Below are 20,597 nucleotides of genomic sequence, written 5' to 3'. Positions count from 1 at the left end.
GGAGAGCAACATAGCTGCTTTTACCTGAACCTACCCTTCAGCAATTTACCAGCCTGTTGGGAAGCTAAATAATGGGATTAGGAAACACACACAGAGCTGACCTATGTGCAGGTTCTAGTAAACTCCAAAAGGAAAGACAACCTCTTCTGCAGTCTTGGCAGTCTTGTTATTGAATGTTGTCTCCTGTTAAGCAAAGATTATAGAACAAATTCTTTTATTCTATAAATAAAATTTTCTTGTACTGATAATAGATTCTAAAAGCTATAAGCCATTTATTTTCATTCTTAGAGAGCTATATAACTGAAGTACAGAGACAAAAAAGCCTGTTTTACTGATGCAAAACTGCATCGGCTGCGAACAGGCCCGGTTTCGTGAGATACCCGAAACCAACCAGAGGCAAACAGAAAATGGCCATCGTCTAAGTGTATCTGCTAGCTGGTCTGTCTCTTTAGACACAGTCTCGCTTTGCCTTCTCAGGTAATTGCTTTCGAAGTCTAACCAAGCAAACCTCAATGTTCAAGTATTTTATAAACATCCCCCAAACCCAGGGAAACCCTCTGGCCCCAGCTGAGGTGTTCGCGGACAGAATCGCTAAGGCGGCGCCCGGGGCAGCGCCCGGTGGTTGGCGACACGGGTTCCGCGTCGCCTTCCGGGGCTCCGGAGGTCTGCCAGCGCCGCACCGGAGCCGCCGTCCCGCCGTTCCAGGCCTTTCCTCCGCTGCCTCCCAAAGACACCGCGTCCCCCCTCCCCAGGAACGGCCCCGCGTCTCCCCACGGCGCCCGCGGCGCGGCCCGCTCCCCCTCACGGCGCCCCCGCGCCTCGCGGAGAGGAGGCGCCTTGTGGCTGAGGGCGCCCGCCAGGCCGCGGCCGCCCCACCCCGCTCCTTCCTCAGGTGCCCGCCCTCACGGCCGCACTGACGGGGCTTGTAGTTGGGCGGCGCCGGCCGAGGACTACCGGTCCCAGGGAGCAGCGGGAGGGCGCTGTCAGGTGGCGTCCAATATGGCTTCCCCGTGCCCGCCAGAGCCCGGGCCCGAGCCCGCGGCCGCGCAGGGCTGCTGAGCGCCTGCGGGACGGCGCTGGCGGCACCGCCATGCAGAAGATCAAGTCGCTGATGACCCGCCAGGTGAGCGGCCCGCGTCGGGGGGGCAGCGGGGCCCCGCCGCCGGCGGGCCCTGGGCTCTCCTCGGGGGCGCCGTGCCTGGGCCCACGGCGGGCGGGGAGCCGGGGCGGGCGTGTGCGGCCGTGCCCGGGCCTCCGACGGGCCTGCGGGGCGCGGGCGCCGCCCTCAGCCCGGCCTGCCTGGAGAGGGAAGGCTTGGTTTATTAGCTCTCGGTACGCACGCATCCAGGTTTTTATTTATTTATTTATTTTAAATCAAGAAATGGAGGCACGCAGAGGTGCTAGCGCCTAGCGTGTGCGGTAACAGGCAGGCTGGCGTTCAAGATGACACGGCTGGTCGGTAGCAGTCTCCTTTTTTGACGTATAATTTTGCGTCGCCGTGCCGAGGGCCTTGCCCGCCAGCAAACGCTGTTGCTCGGAGGCAGGCGGGGCTGTGGAGGGGCCGGGGAGCTGTTCGGGCGGGCACATACTGAATGTCTGCTGAAGTATTGCGTGTGTTTCTGCCAATGCGCGTCTTTGTACCAGGTGTCTCCAGGGTTATGTAGATCTAGTCTGTTTGGAACAGTATTTCTCAGGTTGCAAGCCTTTTTAAAGGAGCGTATTAGAACAGCATTCGAGTCATGTCATATACAAACTACCTCTAAAATGAAGCCTGTTTGCCTGTGTATCTGAATTTGATAACTTAAAAAAATCACCTGGGTCACCCATCACGTCAGATATTCTAGATAGTTACAGAAAATGATGGGAAAGTCAGAAACTGAACTTTGGGGTTTTTTCTAAACTATGTCCTCAGTGTTGTGATGCTTATGTGGGAGGCAGGGCTTAAAAATGGGCACTGGCATGGTAGCTGTATTTCTAAAATAATGTTCTACTCCCCTTCAGTAAATGATCAGTTTTCAGCTTGACTAAGGAGTTCTGGGAAGCCTGCCTGGTGTGGAAAAGTTGTGGTATGAAAATGATGCGATTTATGCCATTTTCAGCCTTTGGCAAGGATTTAAGTTCCATTTAGCATTTGATAAGTGAAACTTCTTACTGTTTCTGGAGATAAGTTGCTAGTACTGCAGACTTTTGAGAGGATGTGTGGAAGTACGAGAAGCTGGCAGCAGCTGCTTTGTTACCTTGAATTTCTGATGCATACAGATGAATCATCTTTGGTGGTGGGTAGCTGGAAAGGGAGAGTGTTTTGAAATGATAAGCAAGGAAATCTGAGAATCAAAACCAAAATAAAGAGATTCTGCATCCTAGGAAGATGAAACAATTGTAATTGTCTAATGTAGTAGTTACCACAAAAACTTGAGAAATGCTGTCAGTTTAAAAGGACAGATACAGACTTTTCTCATCCTAAACTTGCATGGTAATTGAGTAGGTCCTTTTGCTTTGAAGAAAGTGTAGGTACCTAGGGCCTGGAGGGGGCTTGGAAACAGTACTGTCAGCATCAATTGCAAGAGTACGAGGGAAATCTGCCTGAAACTCATGGTTCTCATAAACACCCTGAAGTCTCAGGGGGAGCTTCACCCAGAACCGTATCTGAAACTTGAATGTTTAGATTCACGTCTGCCTAGGGAGCTGTCAGAAAATGCACTAAATAGCATGTTCTGTGGTATTGCTTCATAAAATTGTGTTGGATATTCAGCAAACACATACCGGTTAATTGATGCTTCCCATCCAAAGCTTCACTCTACTAGAGCATATGCTATTTATGTGGGTATGTGTTTTAAGGAGTAATAATTATATAAAACAACTAATGTGTATTATGCATCTTTTTCAGTTTAGTGATGCATAAGGAAAACCAGTCCTAATAGTGCTGTATGGTAAATAGACAAATATGTCATCAAGCAAAAACAATATAATTGGATTTGATTATTTGATTCCATTAAGTTGATGGAATGAAGTATGTTGTGGTTTTTGGACACGTGCATTTTAAAATTTAAAATAACATCTGGAAGTTGAGAGGAGGATATAAGTGAGCTTTATGAAGGGAATGTTGGTGAACTGTACTGAAAAGCTACATATTGTAACATACAGTTGGAAATGCTTAGATGTTTGAGGAGCATAATTTCTACACCAGTGGTCTTGCTTAAATGTTTATAGAATAAGATCTTACCATTCCAGCCTCGTGTCATTGTGATTTATTAAAGGACTTGTAGGTATATAATCAACACCACGTGTAGGACTTGTGCAGTTTGGTTGCAAGATACATAAAGTAATCGATCTTAACTGGCTGTTAAATTCTTTTAAAGGGTCTAAGAAGTCCTCAGGAGAGCGTTCATGACCTCAGTCCTATTGAAAGCTTTCGGATTCCTAGTAAGGTATGATGCACAGTCCCTCCATTCCCACCCATTTTCAATTTTATAGTTAGATGACAGTTGTTTATCTTTCTTTTTTTCCCCACTTTTTTTTTTTTACACCAAGTTTGCTGCTGTTCTTTTTGACAGTTTTATTTCTTGCTGAAAATCATTCAAAATATTTTTATGAAAGAATTAAGAGCTGTGAGACCAAATAGTTTACCAACTCAGAATGAAATTGCATTAAAATTTATTTCATGGAACTTTTGAGTTGTCACTGGATGCTGATCATAATATTATGTACATTTCCTCCTGGAATGAAGGAAAAAAAAAAAAAGAAAAAAAAAGTGCTTTTGGAAGGTAGATGCTGTGTGGGTAGCCTGTATAGTTGTAGTCTTGATATTTAGTCTTTTCATGGTTTCGATGCCGTAAGTATATTTTGTATTTTCATGGTTGTAATCTTCAGCATGTATCATTAACTCTGTGTTCTACTTTAAAAGTTATAGCTTTATAATAATAGCATTAGTGTTTTTGAGGTTTCTTTTGGCTGTCATTACTGAAATGATACCATCTCACTCTTGTCTCACAAATCATGCCGAATAATTTGGGTGTGAAGTAACAATTGTCACAGTATTTGACTGCTCCTTATACCCTGTTGATCTGAGTGGACAATTCAGAAGACTTGCTGTGGGTGTTTTCATTGTTTTCCCCTAATTTGGACTTTGCCTTTAACCCATGAGATATTTAAGTTACTGACTTGAAATTGGTTGCTTTATTTTACAATAGTTTAAAGTAAACAAAAGAAAAAAAACTCTTGTATTTCTTTGTCTCTATATAAATACTGTGTAATATGTTTGCTTGTGCTGAGGCAGACCAGAAAATCAGTGTTGCTGTATGTTAAAAAAATTGGGTAACAATCTCTGAATTGGTATATAATACTCTGCTGAACAGTGGCCAGTGTATTGATTTCAAAGAGTGAAAGTATTCAGTTGCAGCAATGTTGAAAGAACATCATCTCCGTGGCTTAGATTGCAAAATTGCAGATTCCTGCCACCCACTGAGCATCCGGTTTCAAACCATCTTTTTTGCCAGTGACTCTCCAGGTAGAAGTAGATGTAGGGTATCTTGGCTGGATTTCCATTCTATAATAGTCTGATGTTATGTAAGTCTACACTTCTATTTGTAACAATGGGAAATCAAATACCTCTCAATATATTATATATATTTTTTTATGCATTTATGTCAAACATTTGTAATATGAGAACATTATCTGCAACTGTTCTGCAAACAGAATCTCATTGCGGTTATGAATTCTGAGCCTGAAAAGCCAAGATTGCATCAACATTAGAACTTTTCACCTGATTTTTTTTTTTTAAAATTTGATAAAATTAATTATTCTCTCCTGTGCCACAGAATTAAACTTTTATATTTTTTCAGTCATTTAATAACTTTTTTTCCTTCTAAAATGTCTTAAGTGAGTAGCTCTCAAAATAACTGCTATATTCAGAATATACATTTTTTGTTCAGGATATAGATTCCGAGTAGCTTATGTTAACTTTTACCTTCTCAACAAGCTGTATTGAATGAAACTTTTATGAATTTGCCTGGTTATCTGATTATCTGGATGATGCTCTTAGTCATATGATTTAGTTTTAGGTAATCCTGTGAGGAGGAGGGACTAGGACTCAATGATCCTTATGGGTCCCTTCCGACTTGAGATAATTCTGTGATTCTAAGAGAATGTTGAATAAATGAGTTTGAGTTCTGGCTGTGGTCCCAAGCCATTTGTTATGGTAACTTTACTTCCAGCCCTTTTCTTTTAGAGGAAGGATTTATATTTTTATTCCTCCTTAGCTTTGCTAAAACCTTTATAGTAGGATATTACTTTCCAAATGATGAAGCACAGCAATATGTCTCCTGTCACTGTGAGCATGGATTCAGATATGCTTTACTGAAAACAGGAATTCTGGGGTGTGGGGAGAGGGAGATGTTGTCTATATTTGTGGTATGAGTACCTGTCAAGGAGATTAGTTTTCAGTACTGCGCAGAAGTTTAAAGTCATTGAGCTTTTGGCTATTGGTATTTGTTTTGAACTGAAGCTATATTTAATGCCATGGCAATGTACTGATGTCACAAATCAGACTTACATTATAATTATAGGATCAAGCAGCTTTGCTGCATATAAGCTAATGCCTCTCAATAATTATTTTATTATAATGGACAGGTTTGGTGAAGGGAATTCACTTTTGAATGCAAAAGGAAAGATTAAAGAAAAGGTGCAGATTTTTTAAGGCAATGAGTAAAGGCCTTTATGAATATATGAATAACTTCATACTGTGCAGGCTGCTATTTGAACACATTATTCTCTGCTGCCATGTTTTAATGACTGTTTTTGTTCATATCTTGAATACCCAAAGTTTCAAGCTCACCAGCCAAATACTGTTTTTGATGATAGAATGGTTATGATGCTGCACTTCCACATTCAAAGTGGTATCTTCAGATTTAGGGCAAATGTTAGTGAAGTTTCAAAAGCTGAGTTAGAGCTGTAGAGAGGTATATAGAATGAAAGGCTGCAGAACCAGCATGAATTAGTGGGAAGAGCACAAGCCATTGATAGATAATGCTAATCCTGGGGCCAAATCCATGTTTTTGAACTGGAAGACTGTCATGCTAGTTTAGAGGTCAAATGGGAAATATGGAGCATGGGAAGAAGAGTGTGTTGACATTGCATCCCCTGAGGACAAAACCAGTGACATTTTTCTGGATCTTGGAAGTCGTTGATTTGCTGACTGGTAGCTTGCTGGTGGGCATGTTAGTGATGACTGTGCTTCTCAATTTTTTATTGATTGATGAAATGATTTGATACCTGGCTATTTTATTGAATACCTCCAAGCGTATGCACTCACACTAACCAGTACTTAAAGTTCTGCAACTGTTTTGAAAAATTTTAAATTTGCTTCCATCATACAGAGGCAAATCACCAGAAATCTTTGCTTTCTATTGTAATGCAGACTCATACTGCCAACTTGGTCACACAGAGAAATAAGTGTATAGTAGTTCAAGTCTGTGATACAGACTGTAGATAAGGCAAATCTGAACTGCAAGGCTGGATGTCTTGAAGAGAATGTTGTCTACAGAGGGATTTCATACATTTTTTGATTGAGAGACCTTACTTCATCTGTGTGCCCTGGGGAAACCATAACTCTTTGAACCATTCTGTTGTCAGCTTTGCTGTTTACTGAGCTGGTAACAGTTTTGTTTAGTACATTCTGCCACAAAAGGGTGAGATAGGTATTTTGTACACCTGAATTCAAGCCTGTGGGGTTAATAATGAGTTGACTTTGAATTAGGTTATATTTATCTTGATGATAATCAGCTCATAAGCGGTATACAAATACTAGTTAACTTTGTGGCTTATGGTGGTAAACAACAGTGAAAGTTTACTTTTTAATGCTTTTCCTATAGATACAGAAGTGTAGCTTTTAGTTTGTGTGGGTTTCTGTTTCCCTAACAGTAGCTGAGTGCTTTTCCGGATTAAGCATTGATGGTGTGACTTAAGCAATTGAGCATGCATTAAGCGATGGTGTGACTTAAGCAATTAAGCATGCATTAAGCAGTGGTGTGACTTAATATAAGGATCAGGCTTTGTTGTGTCCACCAGGAAAACTGTTTTCATAGTGTAATGTTTGTTTTGGTAGAGTGAGGGCTTTTTAATAACTATTCTGTATACATACTGAAGAAGGAAAGATCAAAAGAAGGTTCTGGGCATTTCCTGTGAAAGATAAGGAAATACCACAAACTTTTGTGTGGGACTGCCTTCCCTAGCTGTAGGTTAGCTGGAGGGGGAAAAAAAAGTAAAAAGAAAAATAGTTTTGAGGTGAGTTTATAGATAGTTATACATACTTTGTGAGACATATATAATATAGAAATATATATTTTTCTATAGATAAAATTAAAAGATTGTGTGTGTATAAAAATACTTTTATTTCATGTGGTGGCACGATGTTGCAGTGTACCTGCTGATTGAATCTGTTGAGCAGGGCCCTCGTCCTGGTATTTAGCATTAGCTTTTAAAATAGGTGTTATCCATGTGCAGAATGGAGGGATATAAATCAACAGCATGTTAATTGGTGTGGTTTTGGCTCGTGACATAGGGAGGCTGTGTCCAAGTGAGTAAAGCACAGACTTGACTCCTGGCACTCTCTGTGTAGAGGTGCATAGGTGATTGCTGACATTCAGCTTCTAATTAGTTTAGAAAATTTTTAGATTTTTTTTTCCCGAGTAGCATCGGTTAACTTCTGTCAATGCCTTCACAAGTCTTTTGTTTGAGAGTGACTGGAATGCAGAAGGTGTTTGCTTCAACTTTCTATCAGTAATGCTTCATTAAACAGAGCAATATTGGTTTTGGTGTTACAGGCAGTGTAGCATACAAGGAGAGTGGGAGTATGACGCACTGGGAAATAGCTGGGTAAGTCATCGAAAACTTGCTGAAGATGAGTTTGCAATTAAATGACTCTTCTGAAATATATTTCAAGGAATTGCCACAGGCTCCTAGACCTGGAAACTTCTATTAGGAAGGGAAAATTATGTGAGAAGTGTGTGGATGCAAACGCTGTTTTATTTAGCAATGGCTTTCTCAAGTATGCAAAGCTGTCAGACAAATAGGGGTTTTCTCCACCCCCACCCCCCCACCCCCTTTTTTTTTTTTTTTTCTCCCCAGAAACTGTCTTTCACTGATCCATTTAGGTGACATTATGAAAGAGAGACTTGCTGCCTAGGGCTGCACTAATAGGTACTTGAAAGGAAGCATGTTAGACAGGATAAATTGTCTTTCCATTAAAGTAAGATCCAAAGTACTGGAAAAAAAAAACCAACCAATTGCACATTTGGCACCACAGGTGATGCAAGTTTTGGGTAGGAGGTGAAGTCTCTTGCTGAACAAAACTTTGGAAAAATGAGTAGCCCATGAAACATCATCTTAGGTGGTGGCTCTGTTGGCCCATTATTGCTTGGAGAGCTCCTACTGCTGAATGTGTGTGTTAACCAGGGCAGGTGAATTGAAATGAATGCTTTGGGGTCCATCTTGCCAATGTGCTGCTTTTCCTGATTGCCTATGTATCTAGTTGATTCAGTTTAGCAATTGTGAAGTTCTCTGCATGATTATCAACTGTCCGTCCCAGTTTTTTATAGATTTTTTTCTATTCAGAATCACCCTTAGAATTGCTGAATTTATGTAAAATTTACTGACAAGTGTGTTTTAGTGTTGACTTTTTCTTTTTAAACACACACGCTTAAGTGGCAATAGTTAGAACTAAGTTTTGAGGTGAAAAAGTGCCTTGAGGAGTTTAATAGAGCTTCTCTCTCTGCCTCTGCAAAGTGTGTGAGTACTAGCTCCACAGAACTAAATTTGACTTTTCCTGAGGCCCCTATGGGCTTCATATGTACATAGTAAAACTGTTCTGTATCTCTGGGTGAAGGGATGAGGAAAATTGAGTATCAGCAAATAAACTTTATCTAAGGATGTTTGCTTCCTTCAGTGGTGAGTGAATGGGTTGGCCTTGAGCATGTTAGTTATTTGAAACTAGTGGAGCATGATGTACTGGAAGCTGCAGTTCATAACTGCATGAAGTCTGGTGGCGGATAGTGTAATTTATATGGGAACTTGAGTTTATTCTGGAGAGTTGTTCTCACTAGACTGCTTTTCTGGAAAGAATGAACAAATTGAAGAAAAACTCTGTCCATTTAATAAATATTTTCCTAGGCAGTGTTTTGGCAAGAAAACACTTGAGATAAATGATCTGAGACAGGGTAAAATGGTTTCCTAGTAATTTTCCTAGCCCCATCAACATCAGCTTTATTTTTGTCCTGAAAACTGTGGTCTAAGATTAAAAACAACCCTCCCAATTTATTATCACGTGGCTCTAAATCCAGAACATGTGTCCATGATGGCTTGCTTAATACATCTTCAGGGGATGCCAATCACCATTGACCTATGGCATTGATGTATCTTTTCACCAATATGACAAGATATCAATAGGTTAAAAATACAAGTGATCCTTAAGATTTATTTTTTTTTTTTCCTTTAACAAACAACTGTGCGGGAACTTGTAGCCAAATACCAAATGATAAATCAGATGATTCCATTTGCAGTAGTTCACTGGACAAATTATGCGGACCCTGTTGCCTTGGATAATTTTTTATTTTAGTTTATATAGCTAAAACTCAATGTACTGTAAGGTGTTAAGCTCATTTGTAGAGGGATGTACAGCATAAAGGTGCCATTTGCTAGAGAGTCCAGAGGGAAGTAATTTGTTTGTTTCAAAGGACAGGAATACATATGGTTAGATAATAGATTCGTTGCTTTGTAAATTAAATTACTTGCAAGAGCAGGATGCCACTGAATGTGAATTTGTGCATCCTCTGCCAGGCCCTGCACCCTCACATGACGGAAACTTCATAGATTAAAGGCTGGAAGCGGGCGCTAAAGGGACTTTTTCAAGCATCTTTTCATTCTCAACCCTCATAACCTGCTCTCCTCTGTTTCTCGTGTTCTTACCAAAGCTGAAACGTGAGGTGGCAATGTGTCACCGCTGGGTGAACTGGGTGGCTAGAGATGAAGCTGAAGGGACAGGTCAGCCTGTGCGGAGCCCTGCCCGTCCCTTCCGTGCCGGTGCGGGGCCGCCGGCTCTCCCCGGCCGCCTGCCTGCAGACGGGCCGCCCTGCTACCGCCTGCCGCCGGCGCCACACGGCCCGGTCCGGTCCGGCACGGCACGGCCCAGTTCAGTCCAGACCAGCCCCGCACGGCCCGGCCCGTGCCTGAGCAAGGCGCTGTTATGCCTTCTGGTGTTGCTGACGCGCAGGACAATGCTCAAACCCCGGTTTTAAGTGTGTCTAATGAATGACATCCTTTTGCTTTGTTACTTGTTGCTGTCACGTTGTTCATATGTGTATTACTTCCTGATTTCTCTCACGTCCGTTGGTACCCTCCCTCCATGCACGCCAGGCGGCCGCCGCCGGGAGGTGCCGGTGGCAGCCACAGCGTCAGGCGTTTTCAGACGGTCCCTCCGTGGAGATCTGAGGCCCTTGGGGCCCCGCGGGAGAGGAAGAAGGTGGCTCCTCGATGGCTTTTCTGCGGGCTACCCTCTGGCCCGGCTGGGCTCGAAGCCGCCTTCCAGCTTCGGCTTCGCCCGCGCTCCAGCGGGTGGCGCCCGAGCACCGCCCGGCGGCAGAGGGCCGGGGCCGGGGCCGCCCGGCCGCTCGCTCCTTCGGCCTCGCTTGTGCCCGGTACTACCACCGAGGGGTTCCCGCCGATCAGGGACACGAAGTCCGATTGAAATCCATTTTACTCTTGCCCAGCCAGCGCCCCCCCCCCCCTCCCGCCTCCCCCTTTTTTCCTGTGAGAGGCGTTTTAGAGGAGCAGTGGCTCTTGCTGCTGCTCTTCCAGACCTTTGACTGCCTCTCATTGTGCAGGGAACCAACACCTTGCTTTGTATTTAAATGCTGCTTTGCCTCATAACATGTATGCATTGACCTTATTTCCATTGATTTACAAAATAAGCAAGTTAGAGGTTGTTTAGCCGATTAATCTAAAATCTGATGCCTCTAGCCAGTCAAATAAGCCTTGGGATCTTGGTGATGAAAATACTGGCACCTTTTCCCACTGTAACAACTTGGCATTGTTGGGAGAGTTAAGGTCTGTATGGGACACTTCAGTCCACTGGATCGCTTCACCAGGGTTAAATTCCAATATCGTGCAATTTGATCCATTTTATCTTGATTTTTTGTGAAAGAATATCATGGCACTTTTCCCTTTTGAGTCTCTGATAAAGGATTTTCATTCCTTTGGTGGGAACGGCCTCCAGGAGAGTGCAAGTATTAGCTGAAAATGTCTAATAAAGGAGGGGAAGAGGATGATCAAGCTCAGTACTTGGTTTGTAGTGACCAGTGGAAGCAGCTGGGTTCTTAAGACCTTTCAGGGAAGATTGTGCCAGCAAGGAGGGGGATACTTACTTCTTGAATATTAGTTTTCAGAAAGCTGACACCACATCCTTGCTTAGATCGCCTTGCTAGTCAGAGAAAAATCTGAAATCTGTTAATTTTGTGCAAAGAAGGCAGATCTGTTTTGGTTTTGCCTGTAAAAAAGTCAAGTGTTTGATGGCCTGACTCTTACTGCAGTGAATTGTGAGGGCTGAATTGAAAAGTTTTAGGTTTGTAGTGACACTTTCTACCTTACATTTACTAATATGGTTCTTCTATTTGTAAAAAAATCAGGTTTTCTTTGTTATGTTTTTGTACGGTTTTCTTCTGGAGAAATACCCTGCCAGTTTGTTTTTAGTTTATTATGAGAATTTCTAAACCTCAGGATGCAAAAACTGTGGACTGAACCTGCATTTGTGCCACAAATGTATCAATGAAGAAGTCTAAGTGATCTGCAACATTGAGGTCTGCACTGTGTTCTTTGAAAAGTTTTAAATACCTTACTGTTTATAAGTGGAAGAACAAGCCACAGTGTACTGATCTTTCTGTTCTTTGCCATTGCTTCTTGTACTAATGTTGTAAATGGCTTTTGGAAAATACAAATACTTGTTTTGGTAAAACATTGTTCTTGTTAGGCTGTGATATTAAAACACGGATATCCTATTTTGTTTTGTGAAGGAGGAGCTCAGAGAACTACGTGAAGAACCAACTGATCCTCAAGCTCAGCAGGAAATAATCAACAGCATTGAAGAAGTTTATTTTTCCAATGATTCCTTTGATATTGTGAAGTATGAGTTAGAGGTAAGCTGTACTCTTGAAAGAATAGACAGTAATATATCAAAAAACGAGTGTCAAAGTATGCTTATTTCAATGAGCTATTTTTCCTTTTGTTTCCTGTATCTTGCATTAATATAAAACTATACCCTCCTGCCTCATGTTGTGGTTGTATGGAGCTTCTAGTGTATAGTATTGGTATGGAATCTCTTCTTTTAATGTGGTAGAATTAATATCAGTTGTGCTAACAGGCACTTCATAATCTAAACTATAGTGAAAAAGCCAAAATAGTTGGAATAGTTGGAGGGGGAAAAAAAGTTCTGTATGTTGGATATTTTTTAGCAAACTGACTGAGAAGTTATGGTATTAGGGGGGTTGTGTGTTTACATATATGGCTTAAAATAAGGTAACTTTTTGAGGTAATTATACGATGTAATTATGATAATATGTTATCTTAATACTGATTTATTTCAGTATCCATCATTTGAAATAATGGATTAATTTAGATGGCAGAAGCAGTAAGAATGTTTCTTTAGTAGAATTCATTGGTTAGTTAATAGTACATGTGTATTTAACATCCTTTAATTGCTCACTGAATTTAATTTGTTTTTTACACGTAGAGGCTTCCTCCAGTACTTAGTCTTCAAGAACTGGAAGAATACAGAGACAAATTAAAACAACAGCAAGCTGCCGTAAGTAACATTGTTTCCACTGTACTCTCAGGCAGTGTGTTGTATTGTTTATTAGTCTAGCCAGAAGTGTAACTGAAGAAGTTTTGATTTCTTAAACACATTAGATATTAATTTTAATATTATGTTGTGTGCTTTTATAGTGGAAAATGATATTAGTAAATCATATAATCACATGAAATCAGGGAAGAAGCTCTTGGTGATAAGTGTTGTAACAAGGAGCAGATGTACTGACTATTTCTTTAGAAACTTGTTTTTCTGAATGCTCAGTGTTTCCTATATATTTTAAGAAAAATACTGTTCAACACAGCTCTGAATACTGTGGTAGTACCTCTTTTTTTGAGGGATTTCTGGCAATGTAAAGGACTTTTTCCACAGAGTTGCTATTTTCTCTGTTTTTCATTTGCCAATTTGTTAATCATCCACAAGGGTTTCTAGTGAATACTAGTATAGAGTTATTACATAATAAAACAAATTAAATGTAACAATGAGTAATAACTGTAATTTATGGGGGGAAATGGGAGTTGCACCTTCTGAAAGGTAGTTGTTACATTTCAGGCTTTTTCTATTCATACAGTAATTATTGATTCATTGCTTTTTTAAAGGTGAATAATATGGCACAGGAAATGAATGTATTAATTGTGACATTTGGAGAGTATCTGCAAGTAAAGTAACAGTTACAATCCTAATTCATGTCTTTAAATGAATGAAATGTACAGAAGGAGAACATTGGATTATCTAACAATATATAGAGAACAAGTTCCTTCTGCCTAAGACTGCTTTTCCTATAATAAACCTATGAAATCTTTTAAAGTCTTAGTGAGAAGTTGAGCAAATGAATATTCCATGTTTCTCATCGAGAGGTATAAGGAAAGAAGTTGAAAGTGGGTGGTGGTTTTTGGTTTTGTGTTGTTTTTTTGTTTTTAAAGTTTAAGAGGACATCTGGTGGTGCCATAGTTTTGCCAGGAAATACACTCAAGACTGAGAGACAACTTCATTGAGATATGATGGATAATCCTAATACCTGTCATCAAGATCTTGGCCATTCTGCCTGCACAATGGGAACCAGCTACTGTTAGGGGACTAGTTTCAGTGCACGGCTGCTGCTGAAACATGTGAACTGAAAAGTGCGTGCAGCTAATGCTAATAGGTGGTTCTCACCTGACAGGGGTGAGAACTGAGCATGAGGTTTCTAGTAAATATGCCCCAGATATGTCTGTCTTTTAGAAAACAAGCGAACAAATTCTGTCAAAGCCAAACTGCAGAAAAGTTCTTAGAGTTTCTATTCCATTGGATGGATTCCAGCTCTCAAAACCTCTTTAATATGTGTATCACAACAGCTTTAATTTGTCTAATCATCTTGGTACAGACAATTTGAAATGAGGAGGCTTTTTAGTTGTACATCTGACTTCATTTTCAGTAGTAGACAATATCCTCAGCTGTATCTTTTTTTTTTCTTCGAGAGGTGAAATATTTTTTCCTGATGTGATTAGGAAAGAGAAAATTGTTTGGTCCCCTCAAAGAACATTGTTGGTTTGCATGCATGGATAACTGCAGTCACGTTCACTGCTAGCAATTGCAGTTCTGGATTCCAAAAATTAAGAATTAACACAATTGTATGGAAGATGCCAGAAAAGGTGGGACAATTTGGAAACAAATGGAAGTAACCTGGGACAGCATTGCTCATCCAAAAGGAAGGAAAGAGAATAGCTTGGAATAGTCTCACAAAGTTCAGGGAAATTTAAAAAAATGAATGGCTGTGGCAGATACTTGACAACATTGAGGCTGTTATTAGTCAAGAGTAACTGAGAACTTGGAAAACAACAAAAAAAAAGAGTGTAAAAACTGAAAATGAAACTCATATTTTATTCATGTGTACTGCCTGATGAATCCCTTTAGCAGTGAAGAATCAAGCCATTAGATTTGTACTAGGGCAGTGCATGACTGGCAGGTATATCCCTGTCCTAAAGTTTTTACAGGTACAGGGCTAGCAGGAAGAACAGTTTGGAAAAAGGAGATGAAAATTTCACAGCACATATACTGTGCAGTGAACAAAACTTCTTTAGAGCTCCAAGGTTGTGTTGGCTTGTGGAGAGTTTGACCTGAAAACATCCTTTCCTTGCCCCCACCCTGCTCTGGAGTGGTTCTTTTGCTGTCCTGCAGCTTGAGTATTTATAGAACAACTAAGAGGTTTTGTAACTGTTTTGTGATTCTGGCTGTTTTTTAATATGGAAGGAGGAAACCATAGCTAGATATATGCCCCTTGTCCAGATTGTTAGTTGATTCTGTTGGAGTACTTTGAAGACCATTTGTGTGCAGGTGCTCTTCCAGAGGATGTGAACTGACCTGGTAGGGTAAGTGTGTTACAGGAATGCTGATTGATCCCAACTTTGTGCTATGTTTGACTAGGCAGTCAGGTATAGAAAAACCTCCTTATCTCTCTTTCCCAGTAGTGCACTGTGGGCTGGCTATCATAGCCAGTTTTATTTTATTTTAATTTCTGGGAATATTGCTCCCCAAGAAGAATGTAAAGCAATACCAATAATTTCTTTGTCATGTTTGAAATTGTTTCTTCTTAAATATTTCTAGTCCCTGCTGAAAACAAAACACACTATTGTTAAACTTGTGTTTATATGACTGCTAGCATTGGATTATTTTTTTAAGCTTGTGTGTTTGCACATAAAGAGGCTGATCAGGATATCAATGCCCATTTTTAAATTCAGTACAGGCAGCAGCTCTCCATAGCATTCCACTTATTGTTAGTTCAGAACAAGGGAGAAAATTTTAAAATATGTATGTTCTGTGTGCTAAAGAAAGGGTATAATGTACGCAGTGTGAATATTAATTTTGACATGGGTTTTATTTAATATAATATCAGTCTGAAAGGCAGGTGTTTTTATGGCTTTCCTAGATCTCCATGGTAGATGGTTAACTTATATTTGTACTCCAGCAGTAGCATAAGCACAATGTAAACTTGCAGTGTCCCATATTTCTATTTTCTGTTCTAGTGTGTTCCTTAAAAAGAAGAGAGGTAAGGGATTGATTTAAAAATGGCCACTAATTACTAGATGGAACTGTAAACATTTTTCTTATCTTGCTTCTAAGGAAAGCTGATGGTTGTTTTAGGATTTTTTACCTTGTTGTGGCATGTTTATTAATAAATTTGAAAACTACAGAACTAAATGATACAGAATCACAAACTTGTAGAACTTTAGTATAGCGGGATAGGCTATTTAATTGACACTGCTATGTATCACTTATAATATTCTTTTTAAGGTATCTAAGAAAGTTGCAGACTTGATTCTTGAAAAACAGCCTGCATATGTTCAGGTAAGACAACTAATCATCACTTTTAAAAAGTGAACCACTCCATTTTGTGCTATTGTAACACTGCATTTGTTTCATTGGGGATTAAATCTAGTAATTTGTTAGTTGGAACTAGCTGTCCATATATGCTAAAGCTGTATCTGTATAGTGAAAAGAATGAAGAGCATATTGAGCTGGAGGCCCTTAGGATGATAAAGACTTTGGCTTTTTTAAGAAGGCTTTCTGAAAACATGAATTCACAGGCTTGACTAATACCTGTAATGGACTTGAGCAGGAGCTTCTTGAGTGCCTGTGTTTAGTATTAGTTTCATACCTTTTTCTGTAATAGAAAACAGCAATGATCTTTCTTAAGAACACTTAACCAGAAACCTGCCACTAATCTCAGGCAGTCATGAGAAGAAAGCATCTAAGAGAAGACTGAGCTGGAAATAGAGCCTCAACCTGTCAAAAGATCTCAGAGAGCAAAACTAAGCAAAACTGCTTTAGCTGCTTGCAGTAGAGTATTGACACAGCTTCTCTCCTTGCTCCCCAAACATAATCGGAACAGCTGTCATAATGATTCTCTAAAGAGAAGGTGTTTTTTTTCTACCCATTTATTTTTAATAATGGCCCTATACATTTGGTCAGCTCTGCCTGGTTTTATCTGATCTTTCCAGGAAATGACAGAATTCTACAAAGTGAGAACTTCGGATTGTTATCAAAGTAGTCTGAGAATTATCCTGTGGTGTATAATTCTGTGTGTGTACAGCACCTTGTATTGTCATACCAGCTTTTATGGGAATTGTCATTTTGGTCAGGAAGCCGGAGAGTGTGTGAGAGGGCAATGATGGTTGCGTTTGTTGGTGGAGGTCTCTCTCTCTCTCTTTTTTTTTTTCACCACCCTCCTGATTAAACTTCTTCCTGTTACATCCTTCCCTTCCTTGCCTCCTGCTTCTAAGCTGGTAACACTGCTGTTGCTGCAGGCTAGGGCTTGTACCTCCTGGGTGTTGACTCAGGGTTAGATGTCATGGATCTGCAATTATTGTCCTCTTTCATCCAGAGGGGACAACTTCCTCTTATGCTCACTTGTACTTGTGGTCCACAAGTCCGTAGTGACCTTGAAAGTGTCCCATCTGTGCTCTGGCATTTTGCTGAGTAGAAGGAGGGGTGCTGCTGTTTAAAGAAAAATATATGTGTGTGTGAGCATTGCTTGTGTCATCTCCTGCAATAGCTGTTGGAAGAAAAAAGCTGTAAGGGTAATATTATATCAGTTTTAGTTAAGGGAGTCAGGTGGGAGGCTGTTTCAGAAGGAGGATGGGTAAGTGCTACCATGGTTGAGTCTTCATAAGATAGCATAGAGGGGGGCAGAAAGGGTAATTGTATGGTATGAAATCCTTCTGGTATAGTTTTGCTGTTGAGCATGTTTGGAATTGATGTTGAGTGAGTGCTGCTTTTTCTGAGTCCAGCAGCTTCATTTTGAACCCCCCCTGTCAATGCATAACAGTACCATAGAGAATGTTCTTGCATTTTGCTGTGTAACATTAATATTCTTAACAGCAGCAACGTCTTAGTGAGGTGCACATTTTATACCAAGAAATCCTTTCAGATGTGCCAAGGGACAGTTAAAAAATGCATCGTGCCAATAAGAATCTTTTAAAAACATTTCTCAAATGCGTATTTGCCTGATTAAGTCACTAATCCTTCAATGTTACTTGCGGGGCACAGGCCTGCACAGTTACTCGTTGGCAGACTTATGAGACATTTCTGGTGAGCATCATGGGACTCACTTTCCCACTGACTCCTGAAATGCTGTGGGTACTTTGTAATGGTAGCTGCAGTTCAGTGTCCAATCACAGTAACAGGTCATTAGAAGAAGCAAAAATGTAGGTGACTCTTTGTCTCCTGGATGCGTTGTTTCCACTGTGCAAGGGGAAGTCATGGTTTGCACCCTGTTTCTAGTATGAAGTCTAACAGGCACTACTGTGGGATGAGAGAGGCATGGCACAGACACAAGACAAGGGATTTATAATTCTTCCTTCTCCTTGGAAGGAAAGGCATGTTTTAGGAACAAGCAATGGATGGGAGGTTGTTTTTGAAAAGAGAAAAAAATATAATTATCCCTAAATGCTGGACAGAGGACGCCCTTTCTTAGGACCATTAGGCTGCACTCTGTCCCTGTGCCTCTCCGTCCAGCCACATTCAAAGGAGAGATTTTACAGAATCTTTGCAAGAGGCAAGACTGGAATGGATGGAGTCGCTCCTTATTGTATGCATTTCCTCATCGTAAAGGCAACAGTGGCCTTTTGAATAGCACTGACATTTGCAAAGTATGAGTAGGTACTGAAGAAAGTATTCTTTGAATTTGGTTTCTTAAGTTATTATGCACATAAGCGACTAAGCTGTCATTTTTTTTAAAGCAATGTTGGCAATGTAAAGGAGGAACTGGTTTTGCTGAAAGATGCAGCTCAGTGATTTGTTGGAATTACTTGTATCTTTGAAGACTGACCAGGAGCTGATCTTGAACTGAACTAAACTTTAAACTTGTTTTTGCTTGCCATATATATAGAATTAGATTAGTTTTCAAAGCTAAAGTTTCCCTTCTCCCCATGGAAAACTCTTGATGTGTTCTGAAATGATGAGCAGTATTTAAAAAAAAATACTATTTTTTTTCCTTTAGCATGGGGAGAGCGTTCACTTTTCTGCAGTGCTGTTCCTAACAAAAGAAATCCTAATAGATATATAAAAAAATACTTTTTTAAAGGAGTTGAGAGTATGCTAGGTACCAGGAAGTCAAAATCAAACTAAATTCAGGTCACCTGTGCTGAAGAGTTTTCAGCTGAAATTCAACAGAATACAATTAACATTCATTATGAACTGACATCTACTAAATTGCTACAACTCAAGTGCTTCTAAACAAGAAAATTCTGTGTGAAACATGGTGGTGTTGAGTTTATGGTTTTTTTTGTTTGGTTGGTTTTTTTGCTGCTCTCTGACATATTAATGCAAATTAAACCCTGTGCTTCTATCTCTGGAGCTTTGATCATTCTGCTGTGGTACATTAATGGTATAGAGATTCTTAGGCTACATATATGATATATAAATCGTATAGGTCCCACTGCAATGAAAATGGTTTTCAAATATCTTTCTTCAAGAGAATTGTGTTTTAAAAGATAGTTTATATTAATGTTCCATTCCAGTGCTTAGCATATATAAAATGATGAAACAAATAATATATAAAGTAACTCTACGAAGTCATTATAACATCTCAAGAGAAACCCACTAATCACTAGTCTTTGCTGGTATGTGGCAGGATTTTACCTTATATGTTTATTTAACCTGTTGTCTCTCTGTAGGAACTCGAACGTGTTACATCTTTGCAGACTGGCCTTCAGTTGGCAGCTGTTATTTGCACAAATGGAAGAAGGTATCTTGTTTAAACAATGGCAGAGATTGAAAGCAGGGAAAAAGGTGTTTAAGAAGAAACCTGTAAACCCAGGAAGTTTGCTTGCTGATGATATTTCCTATTTATGTGCTACATGAAATTAGCAATAGTAGTTAAAGATACTGAAACAAATACCAGCTGCTTTCTGTCTTGCAGCTCTCCCTTTTTCAAATGGGAGCTCTCTTTAGAAGAGGAACCTCTTGAGATACACCATTGATCCACAGTTATGCATGAGGGAAAATGTACCTTCATGGTAGTCTGTTGGTATCATCTCAATTTCTGGGTTACCCTAACAATGCTGACAATCTCTTTCTAGCATGTATTTTGATGGACATATTAGAATTAAGTTTTATTTTACATATTGTCAAAGGTTATGTTCATTAACTTTTGCAGACACCTGAATATAGCAAAGGAAGGCTTCACACAAACTAGTTTGGGGCTTCTTGCAAATCAAAGGAAGCGACAGCTGCTTATTGGACTGCTAAAGTCTCTGAGAACAATAAAAACACTGGTATGTACAGTTACGTTTGTTCAATGACAAAATATTTTTCTTCATTTCTGTGTAGTTATCACTGTGGTTTTTTTTATTTATTTTTAGCAAAGAACTGATGTGCGTTTGAGCGAGATGTTAGAGGTAAGTCCCTGCCAGACTATTATAATTTGAAGCTGTTCTAAGTCTACTTCTGTCAGTCTTAATTTTGTCCCTTTTTTGCTTCCTCTCGCAAACAGTCTATGGGTGTTTTTATGTGGTGAAATTATATTATTATATTTTTATGCTTTTAAAAAATATGTGATAATTACTTCAAATCAAAGTAAATAGCCCCTGTGTTGAAGCAGTGAGGGAGGAGAGTATTTTCTGTCAAAGACTCTATCCTGCCTTAAGATCTGGGCATTGAGGCTTGAGTTAGTTCAGTAAGAGTGCTATGGAGTCTTGACTCCCCTCCCTACCCACAAGTTATATTTCTTTCCTGGTCTTAGCTTGATATTTGGAAGAAAAAAGGTGAG

At 40.1% G+C, this 20,597-nt stretch overlaps 1 protein-coding gene across 2 annotated transcripts in view; it reads left to right on the top strand.

The window, feature by feature from the left end:
• The first annotated feature begins 957 nt into the window (after positions 1–957).
• Positions 958–20,597, top strand: part of VPS50 (VPS50 subunit of EARP/GARPII complex) — a 93,301-nt gene continuing 73,661 nt past the window's right edge. The window contains exons 1-8 of one of the 2 annotated variants that reach the window (XM_056335554.1): positions 958–1,123; positions 3,360–3,428; positions 12,060–12,182; positions 12,776–12,847; positions 16,121–16,174; positions 19,504–19,574; positions 19,986–20,103; positions 20,191–20,226. In XM_056335554.1, coding sequence (XP_056191529.1) covers positions 1,091–1,123; positions 3,360–3,428; positions 12,060–12,182; positions 12,776–12,847; positions 16,121–16,174; positions 19,504–19,574; positions 19,986–20,103; positions 20,191–20,226 — 576 coding nt within the window. In that variant the 5' untranslated portion in view covers positions 958–1,090. The remainder of the gene's footprint in view (positions 1,124–3,359; positions 3,429–12,059; positions 12,183–12,775; positions 12,848–16,120; positions 16,175–19,503; positions 19,575–19,985; positions 20,104–20,190; positions 20,227–20,597) is intronic. The other variant, XM_056335555.1, reaches the window with a different exon arrangement.

Source organism: Falco biarmicus, chromosome 4 (genome assembly GCF_023638135.1).
Source record: "Falco biarmicus isolate bFalBia1 chromosome 4, bFalBia1.pri, whole genome shotgun sequence".
NCBI classification, from domain to species: domain Eukaryota; kingdom Metazoa; phylum Chordata; class Aves; order Falconiformes; family Falconidae; genus Falco; species Falco biarmicus.
The sequence above is the reverse complement of the archived record's forward strand: the minus strand, read 5'-3'. Positions and strand labels throughout refer to the sequence as shown.